At 38.1% G+C, this 20,244-nt stretch overlaps 1 protein-coding gene across 1 annotated transcript; it reads left to right on the top strand.

Annotated features, from left to right (window-relative positions):
• Window positions 1–5,638: 5,638 nt before the first annotated feature.
• On the top strand, window positions 5,639–14,708 carry LOC116266048 (probable CoA ligase CCL7). The gene is made up of 6 exons (XM_031647118.2): window positions 5,639–6,796; window positions 6,959–7,148; window positions 11,923–12,068; window positions 13,791–13,858; window positions 13,984–14,086; window positions 14,308–14,708. The coding sequence occupies exons 1-6, from the start codon at window positions 5,795–5,797 to the stop codon at window positions 14,419–14,421; spliced, it is 1,623 nt and encodes a 540-aa protein (XP_031502978.1). The 5' UTR covers window positions 5,639–5,794; the 3' UTR covers window positions 14,422–14,708.
• Window positions 14,709–20,244: the final 5,536 nt, after the last annotated feature.

Below are 20,244 nucleotides of genomic sequence, written 5' to 3'. Positions count from 1 at the left end.
GATGATTTGATACAATAACAAGAAGAAAATATTTCATTTCCCTTTACTATTAACTGATAGTAAAGGGAAAAACAACTAAACAACATGGGGAGACTCAAGGAAGAACAAAAAAAAAAAAAGAACAAGAGAGGGATACCCACTTAAGGGCATCAGGGATGACCACCCTCTTCTTATCATAGAGTGGTGGAATCTCTTCGTACGCCTTCAACCGCACCAGAGCAGCAGAGCCGCGCTTGGTTTTGTGGGGGATCATGCTGAGTCTGAAACAATGACCTAACAAGGCGAAATCAGATAAACTCGAACACCATCAGTAAGAATGAAAACCAGAAGATGCAAAAATGAGGGGAAACAACAAGAAATGGTACCTGCAGATTTGAAGATGCATAATATTCATACTATCCCTCTCTCTTGCCCCTCTGCCCTTCCACTTCCTAGAAGAAACCAAGATAAATTTGGGATTTGAGGAATCGGTAGCAGTATTAGTTGACGTAGTCACAGTAAGACTTTTCTTAGTCCTAAGGTTTTTTTACAAGGATTTGGTTAGACAACCAAATTGTTATAAAATGTGGCAAGAGAAATCACTTCGCTATAAAATGTTTTGAACGATTCAACCATGCCTTTCAAGTTGAATCCGCTCAATAAAAATTTTAAGGATTTGCTTGCTTCTAGTAATGATTCTTGTGGTAGTTATATTGGTTCCAGTTGTTAGATTGAAGTATGTGCCCTTTCTTATGTTGAACACGAACATTCTTCCTCTATTTTTTAAAAGGTTTACTCAGATGTTTGAACATACTTCAGCTTGTGACCTGCATCCATCCAAGGATCATCAACAGGTGTCCATTGTTCAGCTACCATCTGTCCGTGACATCAATCCAAGTTGCAATGTTGAAGATGTTCAGCTACCATTTATTGATGACATAAAATCAAGGTGGCAGCATTGAAGGACCTCCACCGACTCAAAATGAAGGGCCTCCAACTAATGATGCGCAGTCCATTTAGGCCTCAAACTCACACGTTGAGAATAAAAGTGGATCCACTGAAAGCGATAAGCAAGTAAATCAAATCTTTTTGTGGAGATTGAAAGTGAAGAACAAGAGAGTGATCTAAGTCCAACCACTCAAACCTCTCTTTTATATGATGATGGAGCTAATGGAATTGCTTCTTCTAAATCTATGTCGATAAGGTCTATGGCAAGTTTATTTAAGTCAACTCCCAAGTACGCTATTATTTCATACCATGGTATTCCTCAAGAGCCTAGCAGGGTCAAGGATGCTATTAATTCTCCAGTTGGAAATGAGCCATGAATGAAGAGAGGATGGTCCTCTTGTCGAATCACACTTGGGAGCTTGTGCTTCCCCATAAATCTCAAAATGTTGTAGGATCATATTGGGTCCTTAAAACTAAACTCAACTTAGACAGAACTCTTGACAAACTAAAAGCCCGACTTGTGGCGAGGATGTTTACTGAATTCAAAAGTGTTGATAGAGTTATCCTTGGTTGTAATTTACAACACGGGTACTGTGTCCAAGATGAAACTTGTGATTAATCATATTTTCCATTGCTACAATCAAGAAATGAAAATGCCTTTTTGCATGGATTTTTGTGGGAGAAGGTTTATATGAAGCAATCGCCTGGATATAAGGATTCTTTTTATCCTAAACATGTTTGCAAATTATTACATACTGTATATGGGCTAAAGCAAGCTTCACGAGCATGGTATGCTTGTCGTAGTAACTTTCTTCTTGATTATGACTTTCAAAGAAGGCCGTTAATCCTTCTATGTTTATTATTCATAAAAAGTATGTGGATCTTATATTGCTCATTTATGTTGATGATATGTTTTTGACTAGACATGATCAAAGAGTTATTATGGCATTCATATATAGCATGCAAAAAGAATTTCCTGTCAAAGATCTTGGCAGATTGCTCTATTTTTTTGTTATTGAGATCAATTAGGATAACGGAAACATGAGTCAATCTAAGTATGCATCCGATATTTAGAAAAAAAGGCTCAAATGCTTGATTGCAAGCCTTCGCTAACGCTTGTTAAGTTCAAAGACGTTGAAGGAGGAAGGGATTTTCATGATCCAATGCTCTATCGACAAATTGTGTGATCCCTCCAATGTTTGACTCTAACTCATCCTGAGATATCCTAGTTAATTTTGTCAGTCAATTTATGCATAAAGGACATTATCCTACCATGAAGCACATTCTCGCATTCTCAAGTATATTAAAGGAATTATTCATTTTGTTGTCCAGTCAAAGTTTTTTAGATATCTATGTTTTTTCAAACTAAGATTGAGCAGTATGTCAACAAACAAGATGATCCACCACTGGATTTTATGCCTTCCTTGGTGTCAACTGCATCTCTTGGAGAGCAAACAAGCATCGTGCGATCAAGTGCCGAGGCAGAGTACTGCATCATGGCATCCACTGCAGCAGAGTTATGTGGATTCAATGTATTCTTAAAGACATTGGAATTCAAGTGCTTAAAATTCTTGTGCTATGTTGTGACAATATGAATGCCTCCACATGACAACTAATCTATCTTCCATAATTGAAGCAAGCATATCAAATCGATTACCACCTCGTAAGAGAAAAAGTTGCTGAAGGAAATATGCAAACCTGGTTTATTAAATATGTCCACCAACTTGCTAATTTGTCCACTAAGTCTGTAGGGCGACAGACATTTCATGTTTTGTGTCTGGAAGGTGGGGATTCATAGAAGGCTCATTTGAGGGCGACTGAAAGAGAAACATATAATAGAAAAAATGAATTTATCACTGCTGATGAAAAATAAGAAAGACAAATATATCACTCAAGGCAAAAATATCGATGGAGAAGATCACAACAAGAAAGGAATGAACTGGATTTGTTAAACCGTGAAAAAAAGATAGAAATCCAAACTAGACAAAATCTCGAATGTCAAAATTTGAATGAAGATTATATGTTTTCAACTTCTCATGCATATTGTATGTATTCAGGTTGACTCTTAGTGAAAAGTGTGTGTCTTTTCCATCATGAATGTAGGTTCAGTTGAACCTAACCATGTAGTTGTTTTATTTTTTCTTTCTCCATTTCATTCTTTTCTACACATGGATAGATCATCATTAGGGGTGAACACGAGCCGAGTTGAGCCCGAGTTCAGTCAGCTCGAGCTCGGCTCGATTAAAGAAACCTTGAGCTCGACTCGAGTTCGAGAATAGCTTGATGGAAGCAACTCGAGTAAGGCTCAACAAACTCGTTTGAATAAAATTGATATTCATCGTTACATGTTGAGCTCGAGCTCGACTCGATTAAGGCTTGACAAACTCATTTGAATAGAATTGATGTTCATCGTTACGTGTTGAGCTCGAGCTCAACTTGATTAAGGCTCGACAAACTCGTCAACTTGTTTGAATATATCGACTTGATTAAGGCTCGACAAACCTGATTCATGCTCAAGGTCGACTCGACAGTTATGTGTTGAGCTCGAACTCAACTTGATTATTTGAATGAGTCGACTCATGAACTCAAACTTGACTGGTTAAGCAAATGACTCCACTCAAACTCATTTACGAGCTGAGCTCGAGTAGCTCGACTCATCGTTCACCCGTAATCATCATTATGATGCCTTCTCTCTCTTTCAATCCATCGACAGGTTGGTTTCCCAAATCTCAATGTAAGCTCGTGAAGGTCAGATTTATCATCCTACCTCTCTCGATCGTGAATGTCAGTTTGATATGGAAAGGGAGAAAGACAAACTATCAACAAATCAATCGGATATCCTATCATCGTTGTAATAGGTACTGTTGTTTTCTTGTGGGTTCGTGGATAGATCATGGGGCGGAGCCAAGGAAGCGTCAGTTTGGATCATGACCTCACTTTAATTTTTTTTTAAATTTATATGTAAATTTTAAAAAATTTCATTTGTTTTATATAAAAATTTTGAAAAATGATATTTCGATTCTAAACAAAATTTAAAAACTTTAATTCGGCCATGAAAAATCTCTAGTCCACCCCTGAAAGACTTTTTTTTTTTTTCTTCTTCCTGATTTTGTTACAATTGTGACAAAAAATGGGGAAAAACATAATAGAGTTGTTTCGTTAAGGGCGTCCGACACATCTTCAAATCTTCTTATTTTGTCGTCTATTGGAAAATCAGGTATTTAGCTGATCTACGTCGAATATCCGTACATCTAAATTCATGCAATGATTCAAGCTTGCTTGCATCTAAATTCATTTAATAGATGCTTAGACAATAGACATCTCCTACGACGTGAAACAACTATTTCTTTTCTCTTCTCTTCAAATTCTCCTTAATAATGTAACTATTTTTCAAAAAATTTCTTTTAGAGAATGCAGCTGAGTTGTTCCCTCTTTGTTTTACTTGCATTCTTTCTTTTAATTCAGTTAGACAACTTTAGATTTTATTTAGGATTTACAAGTTTTTGTTGGCTTTCTAATTTTGTGTGTGTGGAAATAGAAAGTAGGCTCTAGATACAAAAAGAGATGTGAACAACTTTTTTTTCTTTACTAAAAAGTGGGCCATCCATCATCCATGTGGACGGCCCATGCCAGCCGAGCAAAACCCACTGCTGGCACCTGCGTAACAAAGGACTATATATATATATATATTAGTTGTTTTTTTTTTTGGAATATGATATTTATCAAGTGCTGTGTAAATGCAATTTAAGAAATGTATAAAGGAGGTTCCAGAGTCCAGACCATGAGCAACCAAGGTTGCAAAATATTATGCATAAGCCATTTGAAATAGGAGCCCTGACTTTTCTCTTTTGGGAAACTTGTACCTATGCTCGTCTTTTTGTTGGTGAAATATCATGGTTGTATGCTCATGCCTGTCTATAAACTGGTAGAAATTGATCCATGTCATGAACATCCACCACAAAGAACTGATAATTCTGTTAGTATGTAAATCATTACTTAAATGAAAACTTGAAAAGTTATAGGAACACATTATTGCTGGTGTACTTTGTGAAGCGATTGAGCATACTTTGTTATGATATAAACTAATGTGGCTTCTTTTATTAGGCAGTTCAGATAAACATAGAAAATTTTGTTTCTATTTTGTGTACAAAATTTTTTGCAGTTGCTGTCATAGTCTCTGCTGACATCTATCTTCAGCCTTCTGCTAACTGCTAATGTTCGCTGTAGAGTCTGTTTGAAGTTGGAACCATTTCTGGATTTGTTGTTCTCTTGGTTTTGTTAAGTATTTTGCTAAGTACATGAGCTAACCAATGAGGTTCCCTTTCAGGGTTGTAAGTATTGAATTTGGTTACTTTTTGCTTATCACCCTTATCTATCTGCCTAATAAGCATCCGCAACATAACAAAGATCATTATTGTAGCCAGGGGCATATAGATATGTTGGGGTTTCTCGTTCAATCTAAAACATTAAATTTATATATTAAATTTCGGTAGATCTGTATCCAATTATATGGAGCAGCGCTACACCGGGTCGCTGCTTTAAGTACAAATTAAAATTTGTTAATCACATACATATTTAGTGCTTTTTTTTTGTTTGTTTGACTTCTTCCTGGTACTAAACTGCCGATAGAGAACAGTTGTATTCGGTTGCAGTGCTTCGGTTGCTTTTTTATTCTTTCTAAGGTTTATATGTTGCTTCTGGTGGTGCAGGGTAATACGGTTGGCTTGTCTGTTTCGTAAGCATCGTTTAGGGTGATAAGTACGGGTGCTTGAAAACTAAAAGTCAGCTTGCGAGCCACTTTCCGGCGAAAAATCTTGCGGGCGTTAGCCATCACTATCCTAGAGAAAATAGATAGAGTGAAAGGGCCATGGAGAGAAGTGGATATGGTAAGGATGGTATCTACAGGTCGCTGAGACCACCTCTCGTCCTACCTTCCGACCCCAACACCAACATCGTCTCCTTCTTGTTCAGGAACTCCTCCTCCTACCCCGACAAGCTCGCGTTGGCCGATGCCGACACCGGAGAGTCCTTCTCCTTCAATGACTTCAGGACCATCGTCGCCAGAGCCGCCAGCGGCTTCTCTCAGCTGGGCGTCAGGAAGGGCGACGTCGTTCTCATCGTCGCCCCCAACTCCCCTCAGTTCCTCATCTGCTTCTTCGGCGTTCTGTCTCTCGGAGCCATCGTTACCACCGTCAATCCGCTCTACACCTCCTCGGAGGTTGCCAAGCAGGCCCTCGATTCGTCCTCCAAGTTCGTGGTCACCATTCCCGCTCTCTGGGAGAAGGTTAGAGGCTTGGGTTTGCCTGCCGTTCTGCTGGGGAGACCCAACACTGGTATCGTTCCTGACGTGGGTACCACCGGTTTCGATGAATTGGTGAAGATGGGATCCGGCAGAGCCCCGCCGGCAGTCGTCATTCAGCAGAACGACACCGCTGTGCTCCTGTATTCCTCCGGCACGACGGGAACTAGCAAGGGGGTGATTCTTACTCACAGAAACTTCGTGGCTATTGCTTTGATGGTTTCGTCTGAGCAGATGGAGAAGGGAGAAATGCATTATGTTATGCTGTGCGTTCTGCCCATGTTCCACGTCTACGGCCTCTCGACCATCTCGTACGCGCAGCTGCAGATTGGGAACGCTGTCATCAGCATGAGCAGGTTCGATTTGGAGGATATGCTGAGGACGGTGGAGAAGTACAGGATCACGCACCTCTACATCGTGCCGCCGATCATGGTCCTTTTGGCGAAACAGGACGTCACCCGCAAGTATGATCTCTCGTCGTTGAGAAGGATTGGTACTGGCGCTGCACCTCTAGCAAAGGATGTCATGGAGGAATGCTCGAAAATTGTTCCTTGGGCTGAGATTCTTCAGGTGCAGAGTTCGTAAAGTTTTCCCTTTCTTTTTTCCTTTGCGATTCATTTTTCTTCATGTTGTCTTATCACATTGTTCAATACACCATCGTTTCGATCCAACGGTTCTTCGGTATTCTTTAATCCCTCAGTTTTGCATGTTGATTTTTTGTGTTCATTGCAGGGCTATGGTTTGACAGAGTCATGTGCCATTGTTTCTCTGGAAGTTTCAGGGGGAGGATCTCGCCGTTATGGTTCTTCTGGAGGTCTGGCTTCAGGGATTGAGTGTAAAATCGTTGATGTGGAGAAGATGAAGCCGCTGCCTCCTAATCAGTTGGGTGAAATATTGGTCCGTGGTCCGAACATGATGCAAGGTACAATATCATGCTTGCCTGCCCTTCCTAATGCAAAGTGTCTATCGCATCCTTCTGTTGACAGATTGTTTTCGGTAAATAGATGCGTTCTGGATCAAAAGCACTAATATTGTCAATCTAGCGGTGAAAAAAATGCAATGCTTTGTAAAACTTCGATTTTTTGATAATCCTAGAAGAACCTTCTGCACGTTGCAGTCGAATTAGAACAAGTCTCTTATGGAGCAGAGTATATCAGGTCATACTTTCAGGATTTGATCTATAGGCATTCAGATAAAATTGTTTACTTCAAATGATAAGAAACACTCCTCAAAAAGTGTATTATTTTCTTGGAGATGTTTATTCACTGTCAGGATTTATTGTTTCCCTCTTTGGAAGAGCAGAGAAAGATTGTTTTTTTAGAGTGCATAGCTAGACGCTTCCTCTAGAAAGTAAAAAACGACAATTTTGTCTAGTGCCGTCGTTTCCACCTGTTTATTCCATCGTCTAACAATCTGATGAATAGATTAAAGTTTAACTTCACAGCACATGCACGAACATGGACGTGCAGGAGCAGGAGTAACTTTTAACAGTTTAAATTTTGTACTCATGTTAACGGTTTCTTCATAGATTTGGTCCACCGTGCTTTTGGAGGACCCAACTCCTCAGTCCCAAGACCTAAGTCCTAACACGTGGATTATTTTTTCTTGTAATTCCTTGAAGGAGGCAAACTTAATTTTCTTATTAATAAGTAGATGAAAACACATACAGTAAAGAAACTATAGGCGTAGCTCTATGACTTGAACGGTAGAACAAAACTGAAGGCATGCAAGTCTTTAACAACAAGGAAAAAAGGACTGAGAGAGTAAACTGGAAAGAAAGAGGAAAGGGAAAAGAAAAGGAAAACTGGGGCGTAGAACAGCTTGCTCTCCTTTCATTTTTCCACCCATGCCCCACACAAACTCCGAGTGAGAGAGAGAGAGAGAGAGAGAGAGAGAGAGAGAGAGAGAGAGAGAGAGAGATCTTCAACATGTATTTTGCTGTTGTATATTATTTTATATAGGGGGTGACCCAGTTCTAGCTACACTGGTTTACTAAGCTTAGTTGGCTAGGTTTGCTTGTCTCGGTCAGGGCACCTAGATGGGATCTTGCTTGTCTAAGGATCTAAGGGACACTACCACTCTGTTCCTTTGATTGTTAGATGCAGATGAAGTGCACACATTCTGGCTTCATTGGCTTTATTGCAACCCCATCCTGTTTTACACTTCTGCACAATCTGTGCTTCTATCTTGGTTGTAATGAAAAGAAAAATCCCATGGTTTTTTGCACCTGGGCAAGTGACAATATTTCTGAACCCAAGTTGTGGTTTTCATATGCAAAATGAAAGAAGAAAAAATCTGAGCTGTTGTTATTATTCAGCTTAACTTTCTATTTGTCAGTTGTGTATGCTCATCCTGTCTGGACAAGCAAATTGATAGTTGTTTTTCCATTGTAGATTTTGGTAATTTTTGTTTATTATTTTGTAATTGTATTATGTCAATAAGGAATAATAAATATATTGTTGTACCTGTTTGCATATATATATATATATATAGCAATTGAAATCAGCTGGCTGCCAAATGTTGCTGAATGACAAAAATTTTTCAAACATCGCTGAAACACCTTGCAACAGAAGCATTAGCAAACAGCTTATGGTGTTTTTGGTGGCAGACTTAAATATTTAACCATCTAGTAACATCCGGCAGCTGGTTGATTTCAATTTTCCTATATACATCCTGTATTCAACTTTTTGAAATTTATCTATGCCCATCTTCACATCTGCACCCACGTGACATAGCACAAGTATGCAAATTCCTCTGCTTTAGTTTGCTGCCGCTGACTGTGTTCTTATGAATTTTGTTTGCAAGAATCTTGAGTCATGTATAAATCCACCAAGTATAACTACAAAAGATCCAATTCGAAGAACATGGACGTCATAGTTTAAGGGCCTGTTTGGATGACATGTCCTCAAAACCAGGTTTGAGGAAGCCTGGTTTTTCTGTTTGGATGCCAAGACAAAAGCTCAGGTTTTTTCTTTTCAAACCTGGTTTTCGTTTGGATGACAAAAACCTGATTTTTAACTGTTGCTCATATAGATCCCAAAATTCAGAAGTCTAATCCTGACAATAGAAATTTTAGAAGAGAATTTGCAGGCAGTAGATTGGGGTCTTTATTTTTCATTTATACATGGAGAAAATGTATTAGCAGAGGTCTGGGCACATCGGCCTTGTCTTCCATACCCACTGTCACCATCCCAATAACATGAATCTGCCATGATCCATAGAACAGGGTGCTCATGTGGGGAGCAATAGGGAGAGAGGGAAACCAAGACTACGTACAAATGAATCCATAGAATTTCCAGAGTGAAGAAAGCAAGGATATAAATAAAAAAATATGTGCTGAGATACCACAACAGATGCTGCAGCTTCACAATCTATGTCAACTTACTCCAGAGAGAAAACCAAAATTTTTATCTGAGCAAATGCAAGAAACCAAGATGAAAAACATCCGCCAGAATAAGGATAGTGCACCTACCATGTATAAGTAATCATAGCTAGATACCACAAAAAAAAAGTGTTCAATAGATAATAATCAATTATATGAAAACATAACATGGAAGGGCATCTCCTAACCAAATGATACCTGAAGAAACGAAAATATGTTTTCAATGTATTCCAATCACTTCTGCTAAATGCTGAAAAATAGGAGAGCATAATATTGCAACTAAAATTTCTGACTTCAGTTCCAACACAAAGTTTAGAACCTGTCAGCCTACCCAAACTGGCTTTTGAAATGAACTCAAAGCAACAACTTAAATAGAAATCATAAAATTAGATAGTTACACACCTGTCCACAACAAAGACGTTTTTGTATCCTTAAGTCTACGAAATACTCCTTGTATAGCAAGAGAAACCACAATAGCAGAAGCAACAAGTGCTCTTAGGGAGAGAAAATGCTGTGATGGAACACACATTGGTGAATCCTGTTCTGAGGCAATTCTTCCACAATTCTGATAAATAAATGACTAAAGCATGAGAAAACGTGGCGAAGATGTTTCTATGAAGTATGAACCAAGACTTCTTGCATCATGAAACATGTAACATATGGGCCATATAGAACACATTGGCATTGCATGACATTCCATGGAATGTAGGACATGAAACATTGCATGGTATTTTTATGATTTCAGGATCCCATGGCAAGTGCATAAATTGCCATAACTGCTGAGATTGTGAAAGACATGAAAAATAACATCACTGAAATTTTGAGCTTTTGAATTTTGTGGTCAAGGTAGCAAAAAGTAATTGAAATTCGGTAGTGTCAAAACTCAAAATGAGACTGATTTAGCAGAAATTGGGAAAAAATCTTTCAAAGAAAAAGAAAAGATGAATAGAAAATTCGGATGAGAATAAAACAGGAATGAAAGAGGGTGACTACTGATTTCTGGTAATATATATGGGGGCTTCAATTGATGGTTGAATTGACCCTGAAACAGAAACAAGAGATCAAAATTTACCTTCTCCAGAGGCTTCAATTGACTGTTGGGAGGAGGTGCGGTGGAAGGAGCACTGGTAGGATCAGAAGCTATCTCTCCCTGCTTGTGGTTCTCAATGTGGTCAGACCTTTGTACTGGTCAGAGATTCTAAATGAAGTGTGCATCAGCTGGCTTGTAGGGACCCCTATTCTGCGCAGACCCAGAATCTGTACTCTTCGTGGATTGAGAATCGGCCTGTTGGAGAAAATCAATCCAGACCTTCCTTTATTGATCATAATACTCAAGATGCTGAAATAGTTCTCTTCAAAACGAGGATGTTGAGGCCAACAACATGACAAAAAAAATACAGAAAACACAAGGCAAAAATACAGAAAACACAATGCAGACATCTTCCCATCTGGTTACCTCAAAAGCCCTAGAACTAGAAGAACCCCCAAACCCTTGATAGCTCACAACCCTCCAACGCCTTTTCCTTCTACCTGTAGGTTGCAACCTGCAGACGCGCTCAAGAAACCCAAAACGCCATTTTGGGTGAAAAAGACTCCTACCTCCCCACCCAACCAACTTTTTCAAAACCTCGGGTTTGGCTGATTATTAGAATTTTAGGTAAATCTGAAAATGGAATGTTGGTTACTAGGTTCAGACAGGATGCCAGGATTATACTCAAAACCTTGAAATAGGAATCACTCGTGCTCATTTTCTGCCATTTCTGAAAGGCTGTTATTAGAATTAGACTATTACCTCTTTTGTCTTTCTTTTCTTGTTCCCACATTCAGTATCTTCAGTTGCGGACACCAGCTCAGAAGCTTTTTCTTTTTTAAGGTACACAAATATTATGAGGAACTGATTCTAACATCAGCCGTAAACTTGGTGAACTTGTGAACTGACTGTTGCCTTGGAGGCATGCTACAGAACTGAAAATTAAGTCAAAGTGGTCCACAAGTCCCTCCACCAAAATGAACTCAAGGAAATCTCAGGATAACTCCTGCAGGGATAGCTGACGACTGAAGTCCACTGTCACAAGTTCTGACTTTTTAAGTAATGTAGCACACATAAAAGAATATTTGCTTTTGCAGGCTGGAAACATTTCTTGCTTTGATGAACAACAGTCTTTAATAATTCCTACTACACATCTCGGTTCCTCTTAAGCTTTTTCCCACGCTTCCTTTTTGACTTATGTTTTTTTCTGCATTCTTCTTTACTTATTTTTGGGTTTGTATAATTAACCACCTCTCTTCTGCCCCTTGCAATTTAAATACTTAGGATACTTGAACAGTCCACAAGCCACGCAGATGACTATAGATAAGGATGGTTGGGTACACACAGGAGATTTGGGCTATATTGATGATGATGGTAGATTGTTTATTGTTGATAGAATAAAAGAGCTTATCAAGTACAAAGGCTTTCAGGTATGAAATGGTGTGTTTGTTTATAGAAAAAGATCACGTCTACTCTTGCTTCAGCTTTATTCAAATTTGTATCTGGTTCTTTATGTATATTGCAAAGTAATCTGTTATTTGTTTTATGGTACTAAAATGTAGTATTTGCGACAAAAAACCCCGCTAGTTCTTTTGTCAGTCTTCCATCTGCTTCTGAATATTCAATTTTATTTGGTAACTGAACTCCTGATTGGTTGCTTCTAGCCTGAACTTTAAGCAAACTCGAGTTTTTATTGGAAAGAAATGAACAAAGTGCTTGAGGTGCTTGAGTTGACATATTTGCTGTCTCATGCCTCCTCTTCCTATTGATCAGTCCCAGCATTTGCGTTTTGAGACGACGACTGCATTTAAGCTACTAATAAGCTTTGACTTCATCTTTCCATATGGGATATGACACTATTAAGAAAGGATAAATCTGTTCCTGCCAGAGCAGTTAAGCCAAATGAAACTGCCTGATGTTGGGATCTAGTTGAGTTTAGAATCATAAGTACCATAGGTTAGGAGCTAGTTGGTATTTAGGAATCATAACATATGTGAACTAAGTCAGAATTTGTGATTTGACATTAAAGTGGTATTGCACCATTTAGAAAAGTTGCTAGTGGAAATGCACATTGGACAAGATGGACCAAGAGATGCTTTTCTGATTAGCCATATCAGTCCACCAAGATAATTTTTCCTAGTTGCACCACAGAGATAGATGCTCCACAAGCATCTTTGGATTGATGGAACTTAGGATGAGAAGAGGTATGATGCTGTTTTTAGTAACCCAATCTTTTTGAAAGTCTACCATGGCTAAAATCTTGATGAACTCCATCTAGGCTGTATCTTCATGTCTTTTGAGTGGATGGCTTCTCAAACAGCTACCTCCTTTATGTTATTGTAGAATCAACAATTTCATATGCATGAAGAACTACCCCTTCTTAATGTCATTACTACGGGGAAGAGTTTACAGATCATGTGATGTTAAACTCTAGTCGGGATTGATCTTATCATAAGAACCTATCAACTTATTGATAATCTTTTATGAAGTTAGTGTGTAACAGTGGCTTTGCTTCTGCTGAGTTTGTATCACCTAGAAAGAAAACGAATACCTATACACCAAGAAAACATAATTCTCTAAATTCCTGAATTCATAGCAATCAAGCAGAAAATTGTTAGCGATATATTCTATCTTATGTGCTTTCCCTTAGAAAAGAATATCCATTTGAGAATACCTCTCATTACTCATCTGCACGTGCATACATAGACGAAATTTCTATTACAGAGATCAGATTGACAAAAGATATATAAGAGAATTTTCATGAGGTTTTCTCCAAAATTTGGTAGAACTAGTCAAATGTTGAAGGAGAGTGATAGATCATGGTTGTTACTTCTAGGTGTCAGTGAATATCAATATAACCATTGGTTTTGTTAGTAAATATATCAAAACAAATTCGGAAAGTGTTTGGAATTTAGCAATAAACCGGAATCTATTAGAAATTAGTGATTAAAAACTTATTGTATTCTCCAGAATGGTAGATATGGTGAATTGATCTGTAAGATGGACCTAGTCCTACTCTCAGAATCTCAGATTGTAGTTTTCCAGTTATGTTGGTTTCCCTTCATCTTATTAGGCTTCAAAAGTTTCTGCGTCATAGTATCTGCAACTTCTGACCATGTAGTCAAGGGCCATCAATTGTTCTCTTTTTTCAGATTGCACCTGCTGAGCTTGAGGGTGTCCTTCTTTCACATCCTGAGGTATTAGATGCTGTTGTTATTCCGTGAGTATAGTTCCATGAATTCCATCATCAGCTTGATCCTACAATTACGAAAATATTGTTCGACTTTGGTTGTGAGATCTTTTAATAATTTCAACTGCTTATCATTCTCGTTTATCTCTGTGTAGCTATCCCGATGCTGAAGCTGGTGAAGTTCCTATTGCTTATATTGTGCGCTCTCCTACCAGCTCCTTATCAGAAATGGATGTCCAAGAATTTGTTGCAAAACAGGTAACAGAATTTTTTCACATAAGATTCTGATCAGTAATGCTAGTTTATAAGTTCAAGTGAACTATGCATTTGTACATGTGCATATTTATTCACGTATAGTATACTTGCCCGGGCAAATCCTGTTAAACTTCACGTTTCTGTCAGTATTTTTCTTCCCCTTTTGTGAACAATGGTCCGAATTGTTCAACTTGACTGTTAAACATTCTGATGTTTTGACATAGGTTGCACCTTTCAAAAGATTGCGGAGAGTATCATTCATTAATGCTGTGCCAAAATCAGCTTCTGGGAAGATTCTAAGGAGACAACTAATTGAGAAAGTAAGATCAAATTTGTAACAATGTCATGGTGTGCATACATATATATATATGTGTGTGTGTGTGTGATGGTACATTAGTATAATATCCATAATGACTTTTCAAAAAATAAATGGTTATGGCTCCCAAGAACAGGTGAGATACTCTTATGTAAAATCATATATTAATTATCTGTTTTCTCTATTGTTGCTTGATTGTCGGCAAAAGCTTGGTCTATCTGACTATGGTTCAAATTCAATGTCCAGGTCACCAGCTTTGTCTAACCTTTGTTTGCTATTATAATAACAATAATAATAATGATAATAAGATGACCCTCTCTCTCTCTCTCTCTCTCTCTCACACACACACACACACACGCACACACACACACTTATGTCAAGACATGTAAATGTATATCGGTGGGGCGTTGTTTCATCAACACATACCAACCCATAACTAGCTATCGTCATGTCTATTTAAAAAATAAATTAATAAATGGTTAAACTATTTAATAAAGTTTTCCCCATCATTGTCAAAAAGACGATATTATTTGTGTATTGAGAGACGTGTTTAACTCAATAAAGGTTGGTCGTAATGTATCAAGCTCAACTCGAGTTCAAGCCAAGCTTGAGCTGGCCCAATTCACAATTCACGTCAAGCTCAATCTCATGTACTCTCTTAGGCCCTGTTTGGATGACAAGTCCAAATCGAGTTGTGAGGAAACCTGGTTTTGTAAACCAGTTTTTTAAACCGTGTTTTCCTGTTTGGATGCCAAGACAAAAACCAGGTTTCTTCTTTTTAAACCTGGTTTTTGTTTGGATGACAAAAACCTGGTTTTTAACTATGGCTTTACATACAATTTTCAGCTGAAAGTTGACAGTTTAGTTGCAGTTAGATAAATAAGAAACTGTTATTTGATCGACATTCTTTGATATACATGAAACATGTTCATGTTTCTCTTGTATATGATCTTCATACTTGATATACATGTTCCTCTTCAGATGAAGGATAGTTCCCTCGCCACGGCTTCTATTACGTTTAAGAAAAGTGTATTACAACTTGAAGCTACATGGAGTATGGTGTGATACTTCATCAAAATAAGCAGTTAGTAGGCATAATGCATTGTATATATTAGAAATATATCACAATTTGTCACTGTGAAGAAAATTAAAGATCACTATTTATACTAAGAAGTTAGTATAGCTTATTATAAAATTATTACAATGTGGCACCACATGCTGACTCTCCCACTCCATAACTCGTCATCCTCAATGAAGCTTTAGAGTTCATGTCTGAAATTTTAACTCTTCTTTAGTTGCTTTTTTAGAAAAGGAAATTGAACTTGATGCCTCTCAATCTGAGGCAATTTATAATACCTCAAAAATTTAGTCTCGTATTGAAGATTGTGAAGGATCTTGAATGGCTTATAAAGGGAGGTCATTAATGAGATGATAGTCCTGGTTCTTAGTTTTTTTGAGGTTGGAGTCGAAACTGTTAGAGGGCGGGTTGGGATCCGTCGAACCAGGGGCCCGTGCACAAGAGTGGGTTGGGTTGGTACACAATTTATGTTCAACGTAACCTGGATACATGATTAAAAAATGAGCAATTAGACTATAAAACCCATGTGATCTATGAACTTAGGTCAGTTTTTGTGTTCATCTACAAAGGACTCGAGACTTGAAAAGATCTTATGACTAGGTTAGGTTTCTTGTGTAGCTAATCAGGTTCTCTGTGTAGCTGATCAGATATTTCTGTAAGACCAGTGGTAGTCAAGGTGCACTTAATATATGTTCTTACCTGCTTCTCTTCTACTTGCTCCACTAAGATGGTTTTAAAATAACAACATAAGCACATAAAATATATACTGGAGAAAATGAGAAGACAAATCCTTCCCGCAAGAGCACACCTGTAGATGTCAAAATTCCGAGGATGGCAAATTTTTTTTGTCCCCAGTAGTGCCTACAACAGCGTACATGAAACAAATTATGATATTCAAGAAATTCTATGAAACAACCCCTAAAACAAAACAAATTAACAAAAAAGGTGGAACATTTGTTCAAGTCAGCATACTACCTGGGACATTTTCTGGACTATTTTGAAAAAGCTTGATGCAGTGATTCTTCTGATCAACAATGAGAGTGATCTTAGGCCAATAGAGGTACCTCGATCATCTGCTCCAATTCAATATCTAGAACTTGATTGAGTTGAGACTCACTAACGCCATCCTCGAATGAATTCATAAATGAAATATTAAATAGATCTTAAACCACAAATTTAAATTAAGAATCTAAGAAAGAGGAGAAGAGGGAGCCAAAATTATCTTTACTGAAAATGATCATCTTTTCTTGTTTTCTTTGAATTAGTTAACTCAACTTGATAATTCCAAGATCAATTTTCTAAATCCTGAGAAGGCTTCAATAGAGAATCGATCATTCCAACATGAGGTAACTGTGTCCTCAAAGTTGCTCTGTGGCTAGAAATTAGTGGCCAGTCACGCTAGTTAACAACCTATTATTACACAAACATTAGGACTAATAAACAATAAGAGTTAGGAAGCTATACACTAAACATATGTCAACAAAATATTGCATATGGCTTGAGAAGGAATAGCACAAAGAATTGTTACAGCTGCAATGGAAGGCATGTCAGAATGACCCGGAGACATTCAACCCAAAGATTATTGTTGGGTATGTGGAGGTAATTGGAATACTAGGTGTCTTCTCAATGGATAGCAATGAATTAATTCCACCAAGCTGAAAGACAAAATGAGAAGTGTATAAGCACATTTCTTAAGCTGATCAAACCTGAAAAGAATGAAAATGTTATGAAACCTTCTAGTTGATTCAGACAAAACACAAAGAATAAACTCTGGAGGTCCTGGCATTCCAAGATCAGTTTTCTTATCTTGATAAGGCTTCAATAGAGAATCAATCATTTCAACGTGAGGTGATTGTGTCCTCAAAGCTGCTCTATAACTAGAAATTAGAGGCCAGTCACGCGAGTCAACAACCTATTGTTACACAAGCCCAAGTATATTCATATCAAAGCTTCATTAGGACTATATAAACAATAATAATTAGGAAGTTGTGTACTAAACAGATGTCAAAAAAATATAATAATGACTTTAGAAGGAATAGCACAAAGAATCGTTACAGCAACAATGGAAGACATCAGAATGACCCCAGAGATCCATGAGGCACATCCAACCCAAAGATTATTGTTGGGTATGTGGAGATAATTGGAATACTAGGTGTCTTCTCAACGGATAGCAGCGATGAATTAATTCCACCAATCTAAAAGACAAAATGAAGAAGTGTATAAGAGCATTGCTTAGGATGATCAAACCTGAAAAGAATGAAAATGCTATCAGACCTTCGAGTTGATCCAGTCAAAACACAAAGAATAAACTTTAGAGGTCCTCGCAAACTAGATCTGAGCTGAACAAACATTTTATCTGTTGAATAATATTTGTGTTAGGTGGTGTTTTTGAATATTTAAGAGTTTGGGAACAGCTCTTTACAAATAAGTGTTCTAGTTGTGGACTTCTTTTGTAATTTGTTTTTTTACCCTATTCTCATTTAAGGTGAGATTAGGGCATATTAGTACATACGAAAAAGTTCTCTCTCTCTCTCTCGTTCTCTTCTCTTCACTCCCTTGGCTGCACGCAACATGGTATCAGAGCCCAACCTTTATTGGGACTGAAACCTATCTCTCGTCATCATACTTTTCTCACAGTGTTCATCCTCTTCCTCTTCTTTTGTTCTCGTGGAGAGTTTTGAGGGCAAGACGGTCTTGATCTAGGGTTTTCTCAAGCAAAAGATTAAAAACCCTAGATCGATGCCTTGTTGAAGTGGACGTGGATGAAGATTTGTTAAATGTTCTTCAACCTAGATGGAAGTCGTAGGTGTCTCCCTCACGTGAAGATTTCTTCATTGTCCCTGGTCACTGCTTGTTGAATGGAAGTCTGTTGGTGTCTCCTTGTGTTTGATGGATGTCACGTGTTTCCTTCAAGTCGCAGAATGTTTCTTCGTTGTCGCTGGTCATTGCTTGTTGAAATCTGGCATTTTTTTTCAATCTGTTGTGAATGGGGATGTAAGGTGATAAATTTGTTGTGAATTAATTGAGGGGGAAAGTTATGTTTAATGACCAGTTTTCTGTTAGCCATTGATCTGCCCTAGTTTTCTATCAGTCGTGGATGTGCCCTAGATGTTATAAAGGGTCTATTTTTTTTTATCGCAGAAAACTCATCATCATCTACGTATGTTATAGTCTCTTCCTGCTGCATATACTAGTGCTGGAATCTGCATACGTTATAGTCTCTTCCTGCTACATATATTAGTGTTGTCTGCGTAAGGCCTAGTATCTTTCTGCTGCATATACTAGTTCTGCCCTGCTACATATATTTGTGTTGTCTGTTTTTTTGTGGGTGTTACAATGAACCTTGGACAACAGTCTAATATGGGAGACAGATTGAGTCTCATATTTAATACAAAGTGGTTGGGAATCCTTTCTTCTATGGTTCTAATGTGAAATTAGATGGTCACAACTATGAAATCTGATCATGGATGTTTACAATGTCTGTAGTAGGACATCAGAAAGATCACATCATTGAAAAAGATGAACCGAGTGTTAAAACTGAGAAATATACCACATGAAAAGAAGATAATAGTATTGTTATGTCTTGGATCATGAACAATATGCAGACGGATATAGCTCCTACTCTTGCCTACTATACTACTGCCCAACATATGTGGATGTTCTTGAGACAAACTTATTCTCATGACAATAATGTCTCAAAAATTTTACAAGTTGAGGAAGAGTTACTCAAACTGCAGCAAGGTGAATTGGAACTATCTCAATACTTTGCTTAAGTTAAAGCTGCGTATGAATGATTGAAGGCTCTTCGACCTCCATGTCAGACATGTTACAAGACGCATTTTGAGCAGATTATGGTGGCTAAGTTCTTGGCTGGTTTGTCCCGTAAGTATGAGGTAGCAAAATTTCAGTTGCTTATTGGAGAAAAAATCTCAGATCTTGCTGAAGCATATAATAGACTCAGTAGATTGGTTGTATCTCTCTCTCAGCCCCAGAGTGAGTCTCCTTCTGCAGCCTTAGTTGTGACTGGAGGGCGTGGACAAGCCACTAGGGGAAGAGGCTCAGGTCGTGGTGTAGGGGGCAGAGGAAGATTTCAATGTATATTCTGTGGAAAATTGAGACATTTGGAAGATAGATGTTGGGACAAACATGTTAGACCAGCTTCTACTTCTCATGGTAGGAGATCTAGTACTTCAAGGGACAGTGGGACCTTCTCTTCTCATATTTCTGTAGGGTCTGCCCGAGCTGCTACACCACTTGGAGAGACTCCTTCCTCAATGAATTCTGAGAACTCCACAGTGACTATGAGTAAGGCAGAGTATGATCAGCTTATGGCTCAGTGATCTCTTCCTACCACGATGTCTACAGCTGCCTCCTCAATCATGGTGGATTCCTCTTTATTTGTTGGTAGTACTTCCCATGAACTAGGTACTATGTGGATTATTGATTCTGAGGCTTCGAAATACTTTTGCAGTCAACCTCACGTATTTACTTCATTGCATCATTTTTCATAGCCTCAACATGTTAGGCTTGCCAATGGAAAGCTTTCTCCTATCATGGAAATTGGAGATGTTAAACTTTTTAGTTCTATCCTTCTTTTTTATGTTTTATATGCTCTAGAGTTTCCTGCTAACCTTTTATCTGTTACTCAGTTGACGAAAGATTTGCATTGTAGAGCCATCTTTGATCTTGGTTCATGTGTTTTTCAGAACTTGCAAAATGGGAGGACGATTGGTGGTGGCCATGAGCACGGAGTTTACCTACTATTGG

Source organism: Nymphaea colorata, chromosome 12 (genome assembly GCF_008831285.2).
Source record: "Nymphaea colorata isolate Beijing-Zhang1983 chromosome 12, ASM883128v2, whole genome shotgun sequence".
In the NCBI taxonomy this organism is placed as follows: Eukaryota; Viridiplantae; Streptophyta; class Magnoliopsida; order Nymphaeales; family Nymphaeaceae; genus Nymphaea; species Nymphaea colorata.
This window is presented reverse-complemented; position numbering and strand designations above follow the sequence as displayed.